At 44.8% G+C, this 19,801-nt stretch overlaps 1 protein-coding gene across 3 annotated transcripts in view; it reads right to left on the minus strand.

Annotated features, from left to right (window-relative positions):
- The window catches only part of SMPD4 (sphingomyelin phosphodiesterase 4), a 49,225-nt gene extending 33,188 nt beyond the window's left edge, over window positions 1-16,037 (minus strand). Inside the window, exons 1-6 of one of the 3 annotated variants that reach the window (XM_088477870.1) lie at window positions 15,843-16,037; window positions 15,219-15,305; window positions 13,627-13,769; window positions 13,468-13,543; window positions 3,701-3,809; window positions 2,709-2,761 (exon numbers count right to left, since the gene is read on the minus strand). In XM_088477870.1, coding sequence (XP_088333996.1) covers window positions 2,709-2,761; window positions 3,701-3,809; window positions 13,468-13,543; window positions 13,627-13,769; window positions 15,219-15,305; window positions 15,843-15,884 — 510 coding nt within the window. In that variant the 5' untranslated portion in view covers window positions 15,885-16,037. Of the gene's footprint in view, window positions 1-2,708; window positions 2,762-3,700; window positions 3,810-13,467; window positions 13,544-13,626; window positions 13,770-15,218; window positions 15,306-15,701; window positions 15,732-15,842 lie in introns of those variants that run through there. The other 2 variants (XM_088477868.1, XM_088477869.1) reach the window with 2 other exon arrangements.
- Window positions 16,038-19,801: the final 3,764 nt, after the last annotated feature.

Genomic DNA, 19,801 nt, shown 5'->3' on the forward strand with positions numbered 1-19,801 from the left:
AAGCACCTTGCACTAGAAAGTTCACCTGACAATAATTCAAGTATTTCAGGGCAAAACCATTTGTACAAAGACATGCACAAAAGTGACTGCCATGCATAGAGCATAAGTGGTCCTGACTTGAAGGGGTGCAACAACAAAGAAACTCGATCTCTCTCCTATGTGCAGGATATAATACATTTTTTAAAAAATGAAACAGTATTCCTTAGTGCACACTGGCCAGAAAGTGACAGACTACAGGGTACCCAAAAGGTACAAAATAAGGAACTATCCCCACCCAAACACAATGGGGTAGAATTATGATGGGGTGGATTTGACAAACCACTCCTTTGTAAATCTCGCCCAATGTCCTTCTTATAGAAATTAGACTACCCATATTGTAAATAGGTTGATGGAAAATGCACTTTAACAAATGACAAACATCAAACAAGGCGCTGGAAAACAAGACACTACCTAAAAACATAAATAAATAAAAAGTCAGAGTCCCAACTACTTTCAATGCCATGAACAGTAGTACTCCATAGTACAGCCTAATGGTGCATACACACGGTCAGATTTCTCTTCAGATCTGAACGATAACGATTTTAAAAATCGTTCATATCTGAAAGAAAAATCTGACCTGTGTGAAACAATGAACGATGAATGATGTGCGTTCCCATTTGTCAGATAACGATATCTGACATCTGATGTGTTTCCAGTCAGTTTTGGACGATTTCCATTTATTTTAATACAGGCTGAAATCGTTCAATCGTTAGCACATCATTTGCAGATCGTTCAATCGTCCATCTGACATATCTGACCGTGTGTATGCATCTTAAGATTTTTTTCTCTCTCACCACTGGTGGTACACAACTTTTCAGGTGGAAAACATTAGACCGCAACAGACATTCAATGTACCACCACCACAGCCTGTGTGTTCCTGCAATACCAGCAAGATAGGAAACCAATGTTTATGGGAAAGACAATGAAAATACACCATCCCACTTATATAACGGACACACAGGCCTGCTGTGCACAATCTGCTTACCATAGAAAGTAGGTGTAGATATGCTAATTTATAAGCAGATATTATCCCTGCAATCTACATGCTTGTGAAAGAATAGAAGATGCGACCTGTTATCTTACGATGAAACAATCGTAGGAGAGTACACACTCTTACAATATCAGGACGACAGGTCAGGATTGGCGCAGAGATTATATATGGGTCAGCACATCTGCGCTTGTATGAATGAAACGGATATTTGTGATACATTGTTATCATGAATGACAAATTGTAGTCGTGCTGTTTTATTCTACTACTGAGACAAGTAATTCAATTTATAAAATTTACCACTGGTAATGACACATTTAAATATATTACCTGGAATAAGGCTCAGTGTGCTTTTTTACTTTGTGCCAATGCAGATTACAATAATGCACAATTCATTATGCCAAAAAATGCCTACAGGAAAGAAATAAGATTTTTCTCCCAAAACCTGTCTTAGCCTATTGAGTCATCAAAAACTCAGACCATATTTGATTAGTTTCTTTTTTTTTTTATTACAAATTTAGGACAATGAGCAGGATTACATTTTCTTACAGCAGTAGCTACTACCAACTGTTAGAAAGCTGCCCCACCCATCTACTACACGTTTGATAAAGTAAATCTTTACTCAAATTTCCCCAAAACCTACTGTCCTCCCATTGTAATGCTTGACCCATTGTCCTAATCCTCCTTTTCCACTGTAGAATGCTTTCTTCCTATACCTTGTTAAAAACCTTGATACAATTAAAAAGCTTTTAGCTTTTAATACTATTTACGTCTGTTATTGACTGTGTAAATTATTCTATATTTCCCCCCTGTGCAGACTTGTCTTATCAACCTCTTATGCAGTGAGAAAGTATTATTTTAAAGCTAGTTTAACCACTAGCCTGGCATGGTCGCATCGTTTGCAACCATGCCAGGCTGTGTGTTTCCTGACATTCTGGAAGATAATCTTTGAGCAGCCGCAAATAGTAGAGGGACCTCCCGTCCCCACTGCATCCTTGCATCCTCCCCCAGTGTCTGCCGTGCAGCTGATTACTGCTAATTGGTCAGCACCCCCACCTGGAGGCTGTAGAGAGAAGCAGCCACCAGGGAAATGTGAATGAAGCAGCCCCCAGCTCCCCAGTGTATACACAGTGGCTGATCAGTTATGAGTTTCAAAAAATAAAAAATAAATATATATATTTTTTTTAAATAGAATTATGTTGGATAAGTTCTAAATAGGAGGTTCTTGACCTAATTGAATCATAAAAATTCTTTTTTTTATAGATTATATACAAAATATATATATATATATATATATATTATATATATATATTTTATTAGCCAGTTAAGTTAAATGCTTGCTAATCAAGCATTCTAACTGTTCATCTAATATATTGGTCTCCACTCCAAGCTGGGTTACATAAAGAAAGTTCTGTAAACACGGAGGATGTAGAAAGTGTACATAACTGTTTATAATGAAAACAAACTGCAAACTGTATTTAAATAAAATAAAAAATTAGATCCGATAACCTGGAGGTAAAATGTGCTGGTATCTTTAATTGGAGTATAGAGAGTTAATCTCCAGTTTAAAACAATTTACCTTTGCTCTCTACTCTACTTTTATTGAATTCCCCTCAGAGCCACTTGTATTTGATACTGAATTAAATAACTTTAAGAGGAAGTGTAACAAGTCTTCACTCACCCTTTGTGTGATAAGGCAGATGGCAAAGTGGAACATAAAATACTCAAACGGATCTGTGAAACTGATTAAGGAAGTATAGAATATAAATTCAGGAATTACATTTATCTATAGTTTACTGTTATGAGAAATGGTAATAATAAAATCAATTTTCAAACTAATTATACAACTTTAAAAGAAAAAAATATTTTTCATGTGAATGAATAATGCAATTATGCGTGTGGTAAAAGGACAATGATATTGGTTTTCATGTTCGGTACACAGATTGCAGTGGCTGTAATGAGCAATAAATACATCACAGCTGGCTGCATTAGAAACAAGGAGAAAAGGATTTGGAGAACTAGTGCGGGACTGAGTTTTCTTCTGATTTCACTGCTGGAGATTTTGGATTGCAGTCAGGCTGATTCATTCTCTGTATTCGGAGGGAGCAATATCCAGTGAGCTAGGTACATTACACAACACATCTCTAGGTGACCTAGTATCAGGTTAGAAATCACTTGGTTTGCCGGCAAAGAATTAAACTTCTGTAAGCTATTTCAGTCAGAGAGAGCTTATATGAGTTTTTCATGGACAACTAGCACATCCTAATGACTCAGCTAATGAAACATACCTAATGTACTGCCTCTTCCATGTTGCATACAAATATAGACATACATTTGTATTTATAATGTAACGCCCCTCAAAAATTATTAAATAAATTTAATAACCTGAAACAAAAAACTTGGCCTCAAAAATAATAGTAGTAATGGCTGCAAGCATTATTGAAACCTCTTTAAATCTGATTTAGTTTTGAATATAAGTAACTGAAATTTCAATAATTAATGCCTACTAGCAGGAGTGAAGCCCACTTTAAAATTACTGGATAAAATACAAAATTAAAAAAAATACACAAAACGTCATTTCTACCTACTATTTCATTCATAGGGAGACCTTAGTATTTTGATTTTCCAACAGACACCGATACCATATGCTTACAGTAGCACTGCAAAGGATACTAAGAGCCAAATTCAGACCAAGCCCTCCAGAGGATGGGAACTTAACCTTGTTATGATAGAGAGGACAATCAGGCAAAACTCTCTCTTGTATAGATGCTCGAACAGGACCCTGGACAAAACAAAAACACAGTAAAAATGGGATTGGGTTCTTACCTGCAATATCCTTTTTTCAGTCCATGGGGGACTCTAGAACCATGGGTATAGGTTGAGCCCGAGCATCAAATAGTTAAAAGTTTGAAGCAGCAGCACAGGCTTTTCCTCCCCTAAACCCCCGCTCCATGCCTCTAGAAGCCAGTTAATACTATCAAAGCCCAAGGACTGGGAGTAAAGGCCCCCAAACATCAGAGATTGATTGCAGAAATCGTGCAATTTGCAATCGATTGAAAAAGGGAAAGATTTTTATACACAAATCGATTACAAATTGCACGATTACTGCAATCAATCTCTGATGTATGGGGGCGTTAATTGTAGAGGAAAGGACCAAGGCACACAGGAAAAAAAAAAAGTCACACAAAAAGGTAGGAACCCGGAGACTGAATTGTGTGCCAGAAAACAACTCCTAGCTAGACAGGGGCGTAAGGGTGAGCGCCCAGTGCCCCCTGGACTTAAAGAAAAGGATTTTACAGGTAAGAACCAAAATCCCATTTTCTTTTTCTTCCATTGGGGACACTGGAACCATGGGACATCCCAAAGCTGTCCCCTTAAGGGAGGGAACGCTCCTATGCTGCTCGTAAGCCATGAGGGCCCACTCCACGTACAGCGAAGCAGGGAAGGAACACAAATCCTGTGACCCATTCTCCGGAAGAGAAGGCACCTCGATTTCTAGGCCGATTTTAAATGGAAAAAACATAGGAAGACAATCAAGACTGTTGCGGATGATCGCCTAGTCCTGCGAGAATCAATGTGATAGAACACTCAAATGAGAAAATCCGTCAGGCAGGAGAGAGACCAAGAAGGACCACCGGCTTTCACGTGAGCCAGCGGAGGTCCACGGACTATCGCTTGAATAGATGAAAGGGAAAGCCCATAACACCAAATCAAACCATACAGCGTGCAACCCGGTAAAGGGCAGAAGATTAAATCTGAAGCACCGTCTAGAGAAAAATCTGAACAGCCTGCCTAAGGGCAATCCTGCGCTGGAACCAGATCAGAAAGAGATACGGAGGCCAATATCCTGCTCGTAAAACGGATAAGACCTAGGACAGTCAGAAGGGTGCCAGATTCATTTTCCGTACTGAGCATAAGACAAAGTAGGTTCACAACACTAAATAATAGGTTCTCGGTGACTCTGGTTTCCTGGCGCAAAACCTGGTGTGCACTCTGTATCTGACAAAAACCCTAGACTTGATGAGGGTTATTTCAATGGCCAAACCGTCAAAGCTGGTGAATTGAGCTTTAGACTTGGGCCAGAAAGTTTAGCCACAGACGAAAACCTTCAAGGGGAAAGGGGGGTGGGCTACCGACAGCTGACAAGGTACATGTATCAAGTCCTATGAGGCCAAGCCGGGATTACCAGAATGGCTGATCCGCCTAGCAGACTTAACTATAATGCCCTGTCAGAAGCAGGACAGTGGTGGAAAGATATACCCGTCCAGGGTAAGGAGAGGAAAAAAAGAAAAAAAAACTACCTATTAGGACCTGTCCACTCCTGTAGGTCAGATAGTCATTAATTAACATGTCCCCATATAATCTCAACCTAAGAGGGAGAAAGTAAAGAGCAGAGGGAAGTCTAGAACTCTGGACATCTAGGGGTAAATTTACTAAAGTGAGAGTTTTTAGGAGTGAGTTTTAAAAGTGATGTTGCCCATAGCAACCAATCAGATTCTACTTAACATTTAACTAGCACCTTCTACAAGATAATATCTATAATCTGATTGGTTGCTAAGGGCAACATCACTTAAAACTCACTTCTGAAAACTCTCACTTTAGTAAATTTACCCCCTAGAGTCCTGTAAAGATGCAAAGCACCCTCACAAAAACTCCAACATTTCAACAGCACACAGAAGAGATTGTGATAAACCTTAATCACAGGGAAGCACCACAGCAATAGACTGTGCCATCTGGCACTCAAAACAGACAGTGAAGACTCATCACCGGAGATCTGAAGAGTTGGACAAGAACAGGATTGGCTTACATACCTAGGGGACAGTATAAGAGACACAGACCTGGCAAGCAGTTAGGTGGTAACTCAAAACAGCTCAGATCATAGCCTAGTCGAAAGACCCTGAGGTTGTACATGGTAAACTCGACCACTTGGACAAACCGATCCACTTTACCAAGGGACCCACAGATTCAGACTGGTACGGGAACACCCGACCAGCCTCTGTCAGCAGGAATACTGCAGATATTAGATAATAGTGCACTGCAGACAGAGACACTAAATGGAGAAGCCCCAAATTCAGACATAGCACATGAACACAAAAAATATACTTATCCAAGAAGATCTTTCAATACCACAGCATGCCACTCAACCACCATATTCTTTAGAAGAAGCATTACAGGTCAGTCAACATCACCAACCTATCACTTAGATAAAGAAGGGTTAGGAATGAAAATAGGCCAAAAAGGACACCGCATAATCAGAGTGGCCGCGGCTGTATTAATTTGCACCCGAGTAATAATTATATGCAAGCCTAGGGCAGGGGTTCCCAACCAAGGTCCTCAAGGCACACCAACAGTCCAGGTTTTAAAGGTAGCCATACTTTAGCACAGGTAAATTAATTAGTACCAGTTATTTTGATTTAACCACCTGTGCTCAAGCATAGATATCACTAAAACCGGGATTGTTAGTAAGCCTTGAGGACCACAGCTGGGAGCCACCGGCCTATGGGAACATCAATTCCTATGGGTAGTGTCAAAGACATATACCCAGTAGGTAGTTAAACCCAATGCAATTTAAAAGAGATGACTGTAAAGGTCACATTACTACAGGCCATAGCAAACTATATATACCTGAATTTATAGGGTTATTAGCTCCGATATGCGCTATAAGACAAAGTATCAGAAAGTCAGAGCAGAGTATCCGACCTCTGTTGCCATTTTTTTTTTTTTGGGGAAGACAAAAAAAACACAGATTACATATATGTATATATAGCAAAGCATTAGTGCTGTGAAGTGCTGCCAGACAGAGGAATCTGTAAACGACACATTATATGAGCACTAGTAGTATTGTAGACCGACAGAAATACAATCAAGGGCATATAAAGATACGGCCTTGGGTAGTGCAAAATGCGCTTTTTTTTGCCCCGATGGCCATGGCACCTAAGACAGTAAATACACCCCTATAAATAGTGGTATGCACGTTGTAGAAGTATGGTACAGGAAGTACAATGAGAAAATAAGAGAAATGGTAAGAACTTACCCTTGTTATCTCTATTTCTACGAAGTCCATAGGGTTCCACAGGATACCTTGGGGTATAGGTGATGCGGCAGCAGCATCGGGCACCACAGAGTTAAAACTTTAGCCTCCCAGGATGCACTGGGGTCCCTCATCTATACCCCGTCCCCCAGCCAAGGCCATCAGTTTTGTAACAAGCCATAGGCCGGAGGAGGAGAACAAAGAGAGAAAGAAGAAAGTCTGGAACACAGAAGAATCACATTCTCACTAGTAGGAGACGGAAAAACCGGTGACCAGATTAAAGCCCATCTGCAGTACAGGTGCGACAGGGCGGGAGTCCTGTGGAACCCTATGGACTTCGTAGAAATAGAGATAACAAGGGTAAGTTCTTACCATATCTCTTATTTTCTACTTTAGGGTCCGTAGGGTATCCACAGGATACCTTGGGGATGTCCCAAAGCAGTACCCTTTTAAGGGAGGGGATGCTCCTGTGCTGGAAGGAGAATCTGCCGCCCGAAAAAAGCATCCTGAGAGGCGAAGGCGTGAAATGCATAATACCTGACTAAGGTATGGACAGAAGACTACTTGGCTGCCTTGCAAAGCTGAACAGCTGAGGCACCACGGCGAACTGCCCACGAAGGACCCACGGACCAAGTAGAGTGAGGATTAAGAGAGGTTGGTCTAAGAAGGCCCTTACGAATGTAAGCCTGAGAAATGGCCATGCGAATCAATCCTGCCAAAAGTTGTTTAGTGGCAGGTCAACCTTTCTTATGGAAACTATAGAGGACAAAAAGGGAGTCAGATTTCCTAAAGGAACTGGTACGGTCAACATAAATCCTTAGAGCACGTACCACATCCAAAGGGGCCTCACCAGCAGAGAGGACTGGGGAAGTAAAGGCCGGTACTAGGATTTCCTAATTAAATGTGGAAATTAGATACCAACTTAGGTAGAAAAACCAGGGCGAGTACGAAGCCCTGCCCTGGCTTTATGAAAAATCAGAAAGGGAGGACTTGAGAGAACCCCCAAATCTGACACCCTTCTGGCCAAAGTAATGGACAGAAGAAAGTCTTCGCTGTAAGCCATTTGAAAGCCACTGAACCCAGAGGTTTCAATGGCAGTCCTTGGAGAGCCCTCAGGACCACAGCCAAATCCCAAGGAGCCACTGGCGGGACGAAGGGAGGCTGAATACGAAGTACACCTTGCATAAAGGTGTGGACATTAGGAAGTGAAGCGATCCTACGCTGAAAACTAGATTGACAGGGCAGAAAGTTGCACTTTCAAGGCGAAGACTGTGATCTAAGCCCGTTTGTAGGAAAGCCAAAACCCTGTATATCCTAAAGACCTGAGGATCAGAACCTCTAGCACAACACCATTCAAAGAAAGTATCCTTAAGAGGGCTGACTTAACAGGTCCGTATGCAGAGGCAACAATATCGGGGTGTCGACTGAGAGACCCCGAAGATCTGAGAACCAGTGCCGCCTGGCCCACGCTGGAGCTATGAGCAGAAGCATGTCGCCTTCTTGCTTGAATTTGCGAATAATTTGAGGAAGGGAAAACAGAGGGAACAGATACGCAAACCTGAAGGTCCACCTGACCCACAGAGGGTCCACCAGAAGAGCCCCTTCGTCATTTGTGATTGAACCGTACACAGGCAGCTTGTTGTTGTGTCGGGAGGACATGAGGTCTATTTCTGAAAAAGCCCCATTTGTTCACCAGTTGGTGAAGAGACCATTCCCCTGGATGCAAGTCTTGACGGCTGAGAAAGTCTGCATCCCAGTTGAGGCCTCCTGGCATGAACATTGCCGAATTATGGCAGGGAGATTGGCCTCTGCCCAAGCTAGAATACGGGACACTTCTGTCAGAACTACCCGACTTCTGTTACCCCCGGGTGGTCTATGTAAGCCACCGTGATGGCGTTGTCTAACTGTACCTGCACGGACCGTCCGTGTAGGACATGTGTTACCTGCTGGAGAATTATGAATACTGGCCGACAGGGCCGTAGCTAGGGTAGTGCGGCCGGTGCCATCGCACAGGGCACCACAGGGCAGGGGGCGCTATTTGGGCCTGTCAAAATTCTGTTTATTATAATTCTTGCTTGTAGCTTCCTCTTATTTCATCCCCAGCATCTCCTGGCCTCCCCCATCTCTTCCCTTGCCCTTCCCCATGAAGCCATGGCCTTTTTTTGGGTGCATTATGTCCATTTGAAAAATGAGGGGTGCGCCAATGCTCTTTCTGGCACAGGGCACCAAATAGTCTAGTTACGGCTCTGCTGGCCGAAGTTCCAAGAGATTTATTGGAAATGCAGATTCTGTTGGCGTCCACCGTCCCTGAACGAAGCGTGGACCCGTCACTGCTTCCCAGCCCTGGAGACTGGCGCCCATCATTAGAAGGACCCAGTCCGCAATTGAAAAGGGGCACACCCTGTTTGGGGAGCAGTTAGTAGCCACCAGGCTAGAGACAGACAGACCTCCGGGGAAAGCACAATTGTCTGTGTTTTTAACAGATTGGGCAACCCATTCTATCCGTTGAGGATTAGCTGCAGCAGAGGTCTGGAGTGGAACTGGGCATATTCCACCATGTCGAACATCGACACCATGGAACCCAGTAACCGCATTGTTGAGTGGACAGACACGTCGGCTGCGAAGGAAACTTCTGTAATGTAGAGATATTGTCCTTTGTCACAAAGATCCCCTGGTGTTGAAAGACTAACATCTCCGAAATGGAGCATCCTCAGTGAGGGACCCAGGGAGGACTTCTCTCCATTTATCAGCTAGCCATAATTGTGCAGCACAGATATTGTTAGGTGCAGATGGCGCTGAAGGATTTCTGGAGACCCTGCTAACAACATGAGGTAGTCCAGATAGGACAACAGGCGGACTCCCTGCATTCGAAGGTGGGCTGCCATAACCGCCATGAGTATGGTAAATACTCGAGGCGCAGTGGCCAGAGTAAAGGGCAGTGCCTGAAACAGGAAATGGCGGCTTAGCATCGCAAACCCGAGGAATTGCTGTTGCGCCAAGATAATATGTATATGAATGTAGGCTTCATAATTGTCCAGAGACACCATGAAATCCCTAGGTCCCATTGCCAATATAATGGAACGGAGGGTCTGTATCCTGAACCGAAGAACCTCAAAGACTTGTTTAGGCACCTGAGGTTTTGGCCAGTAAAACCCATTGGGTTTGTGTACCAGAAAGAGAATCGAGTAATATCCCGTTCCCTGTTGGGATAACGGAACAGGCACTATAACTCCAGCCCGGAGCATAGAGTGAAGCTTTTCTGGAGTTCCATGGCCTTGACGGATGGAAGACCTGTAGTGAAGAACCAGCTGGGAGGCCTTCGCCGAAATGAGAGGGCGTACCCCAGAGAGACCACTTCTCTGACCCAAGTGTCCAGGGTAGTCAGAATCCAGCACTGGGCAAACTGAAGAAGCCGGCCTCCCACTTTGGGGTCCCCCAAGGGGAGGCCTTAGGCTGAAGGTTTATCATCCGACCTGGGAGTAGGACATCTTGTGCTCTAAGCCTGCTTGTTTGGCTTGGCAGATTTTCTGGTTGTTGACTGCTGAGGAAAGGACTGCACTTTGGACTTACCCTGGGCCCCGGAGGCCCGAAAGGATGAAGCACCAGACCCTGATGATATCGGAGCCGATGGCAGACACGCAGATTTAGCTGCTGCCAGAGTCACTACAATGTTGTCCAAATCAGAGCCAAAAATGACCTGTTCATTAAAGGGCAAGCATTCCAAACCTTTTTCAGAATCTGCATCCGCTTTCCAAGAGCGCAACCCTAGGGTGTGGTGAACTGCCACGGCTGGCGAGGAGGTTCTGGAAACGGCTGCCTCATTAATATATGTGGCTGAGTCTCTGGGATTGCCTACCAACTTCGCCAGTTCAGGCGATGAGTCAGAGTCCAGAGACAATTACAAATTATCAGCCCAGCGCTCCATGGCGGTGGTCACCTAGCACACGGCCATTACCGGTCTGGACGCCCCTCCAGCAAGGGAATAACTGGATTTTAGGCATATTTCCACCTAATGATCCATGGCATGCTTGAAGGAGGCATGGAGGGCATGGTAACGTAGTACTCCACATTAGGCGTGTAACATGAGAATCCACCTGCGGAGGAGTTTATTTAGTTTTGGCCACGGGAGGGGTTGCCATCCGCAATAACCGAGACCACACGGACTGCCCGTATAAGGCTTGGTATATATGTTTTTGACTTAGACTTCTGGTCTGAAAGGTCAAAAATTGTCACAGTCATCAAATGTCATGACATCACCATCATGCAGAACATTCTGAGACACTACAGATCGCTTAGCAGACTGCAATGACGACTCCACCTGTAACACGACCGATAGGTTCTGTACCGAATTGGACCGTGAACCCACACACGCAGGTTCATGCGAGACATAGGTGGGCGAGAGCAGGAGAGACTGGGGGACACAGCTTCCTGGGGAACCCCTATATGGGTGAGGACCCAACCGACTGCCGTGATAACCCCTATGGGGCAACGCAGGGGGTGTGGCCAGCTGACCCAAGCCCAACAAGGCCAGGGTGTTCCTGCTCCACTCGCAAGCCAGTCCCCAGGGAGCCCCCTGCCTGGGGACTGAGGACTGAGTCTTCCGGCGGGTACCCTCCGCTTACCTGGTCCCCTTAGATCCGGCCACAGTCCGGGTGGTCCGGGGTCACCGCTAGCCGTGACCCCAGACCCCCACCAGCATCCCCGGATCGGTACCGGCATTCTGGTACCGGCGGGGTGAAGGAGCGACAGCATGGACGTCTGAACAGACTGTCCATGCTGTACTGCTCTAGATGTGCAGCCACAGCTGCTTTTGGAAAGTCTTCAGGGGCTGTAACAGCCCCACTCTGCTACATGTGCTCCGACTCCTGGCCGGGCACCGACAAAAACTGATGGCCTTGGCTGGGGGGTGGGGTATAGATGAGGGACCTCAGTGCATCCTGGGAGGCTAAAGTTTTAACTCTGTGGTACCCGATGCTGCTGCCGCATCGCCAATACCCCAAGGTATCCTGTGGATACCCTATGGACCCTAAAGTAGAAATGGGAAACTCCTGTGTCCTGAAGTGTAAACTGAAGTCAGGAAACCTGAGAGCAGGAACCCACACACTGCAAACTGAAACATCCAGAATACGAATAAGCAAAGGGCACACACGAAAATGGAGTCCCTGAAACATACCACGGATATATGGCCCTCCATATTATAACACCTAAGCGATATTATAGTGTTCACTCTAGGTCCGGCGGGAGGCAGGGCGCCGGACCCAGAGTTAGGGCACTTTCGCGCGCCCGTATCTGTATGACGCGTCGCCTTTTCGTCACTTTTGAGGGCGTGCCCGGCACTAACGGACATGCCGGGCAGCCCCCAAGCGCTGCGGTCACTGTGAAAGGATGCCGGGCGCATGGTCCATTCAACGGCTGTGACCGCTGCGCCGCTGTTTTGACCACCCGCGGGACACAGCGACCCGCGGGTGGAGGCAGAACCCGCAGGCTGTCTCAGAAATAGGGCAGGGCGCATTCTGCACTTCAAAAATCGGGCAGGGCGCGGCGCCCTGCTAAAACGCCCTTGCGGGAACACTATTATATGGCACACTAACCGTAGGACTGTAGCTTTAATTTACAGAGAAGGACCGTATCCAGAGTCACCTCGGAAGGAAATCGCACAAGCAACTGTTCTACATATATGTAGAATGACTATTATGACTGATATCAGAAATATTTTCGTAGCCATAAGTATAACTAAAGTAAATTAGGCATCGTGGAGGAAATTAGAAAACCACCATACTTATCTGCAAGAGCACAGGCTACTGGAGAAATCCTATCAAGCATATGGAATTACTATGTGGCCACATGTAGTAGAATATAAATTGAATTCATTATTGCAGTCAGACAGCCACAAAAACTGCCTCTGGTTTGAAATTGGCAGTAATGTAAAATGGTCAACAATTTTAATGGGGGAGAGTGCAGGGACCCTTTGTGAGCTGCCCATTGGAAGGGAACGCCTCAAAAGGGTGGCAGAGAGACACAGGAGAAAGTTCCTCCCCATGGCCAACCACCGAGTCATTTTTAATGGCATCCAGTTTCAAACTATGTCCCTGGTGGTGGGCGAGCTGAGAGAACCGGCCACTGCTGGGCCGTCCGCTTAAATAAAAAATAAAGTAAGGTAATAAAAAAATAAAAAAAAACTCAGCTGCAAAAATTTGCCCAGCTCAGTTGGGTACCAAAATTAAACTGGCTGCTGCAGGCAGGGGTTGGGTATGGAGCCACCTGTGCTGCTGCTTCAAATTTTAACTTCTGGTCACCTATACCAATGGTTCCAATGTCCCCCATGTAAGCAAGGGAGACTAAAATTTTAAGGCACATGTCGCAAATTGCTTTGGTCATATAATTTGATGCCCAATGAGAGATAACTTACTGGAAGGTATGATACAGGAAAGTCATATCGGTATTCCTCCGCTTGTAGCTTATAAACTAGCTTCATCATAGCACCACTGATAAAAGGAAAACAAATAATTAAATAGTGGTCGATTACGAGAGCTATGTAACAAACACAGACATATGGAGCAGGGCTTACCTAGGATCCAGAAATTCCAGAGCAGTATGGAATTCCAAAGGAGTCGTTCTCTCCTGCAGACATCTTAGGTTCCAGCCCACAATGCTGGCGTCCAGGCTGCCAAAGACCAGCTCTACTAGCCATGGAAAGATGGCATGCAGCTCCTAAACAAGAACATGTTTTTTTAAACTAAAATAGATCCCTAGCTTCCTCATATATTAAATAATTATGACAAAAAGCTAAAGACATGTTCTAGAAAAGGTTGTGCTGGGAAGGAAAACACATAAGAGAATGCATTAGATATTTAGGCCACTGCTTTTTCACAATCGCAAAAAAAAAAAAAAAAGGTAAACTGAATCTTTCAGCCAATTATATTTTTACATTTCTCCTGAACGCATGCCATAACTTCTACTGTACAGTAGGTGTCTTTTTCCAGAGGTTTAGCATGTGCCTTTTGTTCAAAATGCCTTTCCAGATAAGTATATAGTCTAGAATTCAAGGAGGACCTGGCATTAGCGCTTCATTGATTATCAGAGAATTTCTCAGAAGGTTCCAACACTAATGGTCTAGGTCCCAGTACCCCCTAGCACCAGAGTATTGCTGAATGAAGAACACAAAACATGTTATGGTATGCCATAAGTCTCCATTTATCAAAAAGTTTAGTAGAAGATTAGATGGTTAAGTCCAGATGTGTAAAAACCCATATACGAAAGAGTGCATACTGTCTTTTTCACATTACTTACTTTCAAAAGTCCATAAAACCCCAAGCTAAAGAGGATATAAACGCCATTATAAGAGGCTTTTTATTAATGGACAGATGAATGAAAATAAATCCTTATCTATTTTTCGGTCTTTCTAGTGGTTCCTAAACTGAGTAATTTGGACCAGCACGTTTGCTCTGCTGGGTTGTTGCATGCTGCCTGCAAGCCTTATGCTGGCTACACATTGCCAACATATATCTGCCAATCAATCAATATATCAGCCAATATATTGTGCGATCGTTGGCCAGTGTGTACCAGCGATATGTCTGAACAACGTTGTTCAGACATATTGCGTCGGCTGTGCTGCACAGCCAATGGCAGATATATCTGTTTATCGTGCGGTGTGCCCGTACACTTGCTGCAGAGGCCAGTGGGACCCACAGCCAGATGATGTATCGATCTGCATATATCTATCTATATCTATCTTTGAGGTGTGTACCTGCCAGACCTAGAAAGGGACACTGCTGCCCACGCCTATTTGATAAGGGGCGTGTCTTTTAGACATGCCCTCATAATTACTCGGGGGGGGGGGGGGGAGCTCTCCTCTCTGTGATGCACTTGGCATCTATTCACTGGCGGTTACAGCTGCACCGCAAATTTTTCCTACCCACGGGATACTGCGGCCCACAGGTGGGGATGGCACCCACCATGTTGTTTTAGCGGTAAAACAGCCTAGCGGGTATGCTACCTCTGTGAATAGGTAATTTTTAAAATGCAGGAGGTATTGGAGGGAAGACAATTTATTATTTTTATTAAAAAAAGAAAATAAGAGACAAACTATGAACACACATAACAACCAATGAACATATATAAATTAAACACAGCGTAACAATCATGTACTACTCACTGTACCTTAGCAGGGAAATCCTCAATGACTCTGACCAGATCCTGGCACCTTTGGAAGAAGGGTTTATTCACACAGTCAGCCTTGAGCGAAGCCTGTTTAAAAGTGAAAGTGAATACAATATTACCAGAGTCCGATTATTGCACCATTGAGTGAGGTATTTGGTTGCACTGGAATATTATTACATTTTTAACACCTGAAACAGATCAACTATAAGTGCAGATGGTAAATAGGTGATCAATTAGGTATTAGCAACATGAAATGAGATAGGGAAACTGGTGCAAAACATTACAGAGGAAGCTACAGAAAACATGATATTTGAGGGGAGATTTAGCAAAGCTTGGCGATAAAGTATCACACAAACAGCTCATGTCATTTTTCAAACATAACCTCTAAAAGCAGATAGATTAGTACTTTTTATCGCTCTCCAAGCTTTGATACATGTCCCCCTTATTACAGTGAAACCGGCTGGTAAATTATGGGCAACACACCAGGCTGTCTAGCATTGTTTTACATTGTGGGAAGTACATGTAGTTAGTATATGGCTGAGGTGCATGGCTGCCAGTGCTCAGCCTATACAGGCAATGGAAGAGCGTCACTCTAATCTACACTGTGTACATGTGAATTCTCACCAGCAGGAAGCTGGGCTGCGGACTCCCCCCGGGGAGGCTCATGATCTCCGGACGCCCGTTCCTCCTGCCCCTGTTTAATCACCGCGCCACACACCGTCTGAAGTTACTTGTTAAGTTGTTAAGGCGACTGATTTACGTCATCACAGTAAGCCTTTCATTGTAGCCGCCAAGGAAAGACGAGAGAGAGCTTTGTGTTGGCGGAAAATATTTTTCAAATGTCCTTTATCTGCAGCCATTTTCTTGTAGACCAAATGTCGTTACCTCAGCTACTACTAGGCTGCGCCGCAGCGCCGGTATGTAGGGTACGCACCGTAAGTTAGTTGGAGACCACGGCATGCCACTCAATACATTTGAAATGCTCCTCCTGAAACCTTTTACAAAAAAGATGAGTAATGGAGGGTACACACGGTCAGACTGCTCGACGGTCAGATAACGATAACGATCGTTATCTGTTCATCCTGCATATGTTGGATCGAACATCCAGCACATGCAGGAACCCCCCAACTACTGTGGGACCCTATAGTAAACAGGCTATCATGGTTTATATCGACCATGTTGGCCTGCATGCACAGGCGATAGTTGATATCATTATCGACCATTCGTGCCCGCGCATCGACCGTCGTTTGCAGGGGCCATAAACTTGACGATTTGAACGATAACGATAAGATCGTTATCTTTTAAATCGTCAAGTTTATCTGACCATGTGTATGCACCATTAATCCTTGATGGGTCACAGGTATACAAGGCAGATATTTCGGAAGAGAATTATGAATAAAGTTACACAATTCCTGCCAGGGGCGTATCTATAATGGGTGCAGGGTGTGCGGGGAAAACAGGCCCCTGGGTCCAGCGGGGCCCCGCACCGCATGCATCCATAGTTTTACTTACCACTTCGGAGTCCCACATCGACGCAGTGATCCGGCGCTGTAAAAAACAACTGGAAAATGGCCGCCGCAGCCATTTTCCCGTCGTTTGCGCATGTGCATACTCTATAGACTCTGGGTGCACTCTAGTGCCCAGCATCTATAACTCCGGAGCTGGCCGCGCACAGCTCAGTCTGCTGCCGACCGCCGGACGGAGGAGGGGGCCCATGTCGGATACTGCACACGAGCCCCCTCCTCTCTAGAAACGCCCCTGATTCCTGTATGTTAATAAATACGTATAAAATACACTGTAGGGGGGATGCAATGAAACATGGATCAAATAGAAACATAGTTAGGGTTGGATTAAGGATTGAGGGGGCCCCAGGACAATGGGGGCCTCTACCAATAAAATTGTCATGATATATTGACAATGTAATGAAAAAGTGTACAGGTTGAGTCTCCCATATCCAAATATTCCAAAATATGGAATATTTTTAGCATGACAGATAGTGAAACCTTTGCTTTTTTATGGTTCAATGTACACAAACTTTGTGTAAAGCACAAAATGATCAAAAATATTGTACAAAAATTACTTTCAGGTTGTTTGTATAAGGTGTAAATAAAACAAAAATTAATTTCATGTACGTACACAAAGTTTGAGCCACAAAATTATTGAAAATATAGTATAAAATTACCTGTAGGCTGTGTGTATAAGGTGTATGTAACACATAAATGCATTCTGTGTTTAGATTTGGGTCCCATTCCCAAGATATCTCATTATGATATGCAATTATTCCAAAATAGGGAATATTCCGATATCCAAAATATCCCTGGTCCCAAGCATTTTGGATATGGGAGACTCAACATGTAGGGCGGGATGTAATAGAGATGGAGTCTGCCGAGTTTTTTAAAGCTGCAGTCACAAGGCAAAGTCTGTTCTGCTTTGCCTTGTAAATGACTGCAACTTTAAAAAAACGATTGAGATCAGTCTACATCCCGCACCTCCAGCAGACTCGATCTCTATTACATCCCGCCCGTAATGTGTAAATACTCCCAGCACCACAAATGTGTTGAGCATGCTGTAGTGCCCTCAGACCCTCTAACATGACCCCTTCCACCAGGTTCAAAATGCTCTGCTCCTGGACTTCCCACCAATGTATGATTGTTGTCACCTGTGTTGAACTAGTTAATTGATGAGAAGGGTGTTTCTACACAGTTGGCTGAAATCATACATTAAGGAGGAAGTCCAGGAGCAGAGCATTTTGTACCTGGTGGAAGGTCTGTGCCCCCAGTCCACATTATACCACACAGAAACCCCAGTACACATTATGCCACAGCACCCTCCCATGGTGTTGATGTAGTTGTTTGCAAGGGTCATCTCATTGCCTCCCCGTTGCCCTATTGTTAGGCTTATAGTACTAGCCCTTAACCAGGACACTCATGAATTACACAGGTCTGTGGCTGACCACATGAAATCATACTTGCCTACCTTTTTTTTTAAGTAGGTTGGTGGCGATGGAAGGCGCGGCCTGACGATTCGCGTGCTGAAGTCATTAAATTGGCGCAAATTTAAATAGTGGGTGGGACCAAATGATGCCATTCTTGCAGAATCATGTAATTAAACCCGCCCCCTACACGGGAACCCCCGATCGCCGTGGAAATTCTCCCCATTATGCCCACTTCACTAGGAAGTGGGCAGGAATGCCGGAGAATGCCTACTCTACTGGGGGTGCGGGTTTTTACCTGAAAAATCGGGAGCCTCCCGTGAGAGTAGGTATGTCTGGATGAAATGCAGACATGAGGTCCGCCAGCCAAAGAACCTGTGTAATTCATGAGTGTCCCAGTTTAAAGGAATAGTATGGTAAGCCTACTGTAATGGCAAATCCCACCTCACATCAGACTAGGCATATTAACAATGATATTGGTAACAGCAGGGCCGCAACTAGGGGGGGGCTACGGGAGTACATGACCCGGGTGCCGGACTTGAGGGGGTGCTGGGGGAGAGGCTGCCGGGAGGCTAGGTTGCTGCTCTTGTGGGTTTGGAGCCGCATCCCGGGCTTGAGAGTCACAGTGACATCATCAGTCTAATGTGGTGCCGGTCGCAAGCAATCAGCAGAGGCTGCCGGTCCGGGAGTTACAATTGGTTCGCAAGCGGCGCCACTTTACAATGACGCTAGTATTGACAGTTCCCCTGCATCACCCCAAGCTCACCCACCGCACAGCCCTGGCAGGTAAGAGAAGGGAGATGGGGCCTAATGTGTAAGGTGCCTTACTGTGGCATAATGTGTAAGGGGGCCTTACTGTGGCATAATGTAAAAGGGGCCTTACTGTGGCGTAATGTAAAAGGGGCCTTAGTGTGGCATAATGTGTAAGGGGCCTTACTGTGGCATAATGTGTAAGGGGCCTTACTGTGACATAATGTAAAAGGGGCCTTACTGTGGCATAATGTAAAAGGGGCCTTAGTGTGGCATAATGTGTAAGGGGCCTTACTGTGGCATTATGTGTAAGGGGCCTTACTGTGGCATAATGTAAAAGGGGCCTTACTGTGGAATAATGTGTAAGGGGCCTTACTGTGGCATAATGTGTAAGGGGCCTTACTGTGGCATAATGTAAACGGGGCCTTACTGTGGCATAATGTAAAAGGGGCCTTACTGTGGCATAATGTGTAAGGGGTCTTACTGTGGCATAATGTAAAAGGGGCCTTACTGTGGCATAATGTAAAAGGGGCCTTACTGTGGCATAATGTGTAAGTGGCCTTACTGTGGCATAATGTGTAAGGGGGCCTTACTGTGGCATAATGTAAAAGGGGCCTTACTGTGGCATAATGTAAACGGGGCCTTACTGTGGCATAATGTGTAAGGGGCCTTACTGTGGCTTACTGTGTAAGGGGATTTACTGTGGCATAATGTGTAAGGGGCCTTACTGTGGCATAATGTAAAAGGGGCCTTACTGTGGCATAATGTAAAAGGGGCCTTAGTGTGGCATAATGTGTAAGGGGCCTTAGTGTGGCATAATGTGTAAGGGGCCTTACTGTGGCATTATGTGTAAGGGGCCTTACTGTGGCATAATGTAAAAGGGGCCTTACTGTGGCATAAT

The sequence above is a fragment of the Taudactylus pleione genome, unplaced genomic scaffold (assembly GCF_031769625.1).
Source record: "Taudactylus pleione unplaced genomic scaffold, aTauple2 ptg000205l, whole genome shotgun sequence".
Classification (NCBI taxonomy): Eukaryota; Metazoa; Chordata; class Amphibia; order Anura; family Myobatrachidae; genus Taudactylus; species Taudactylus pleione.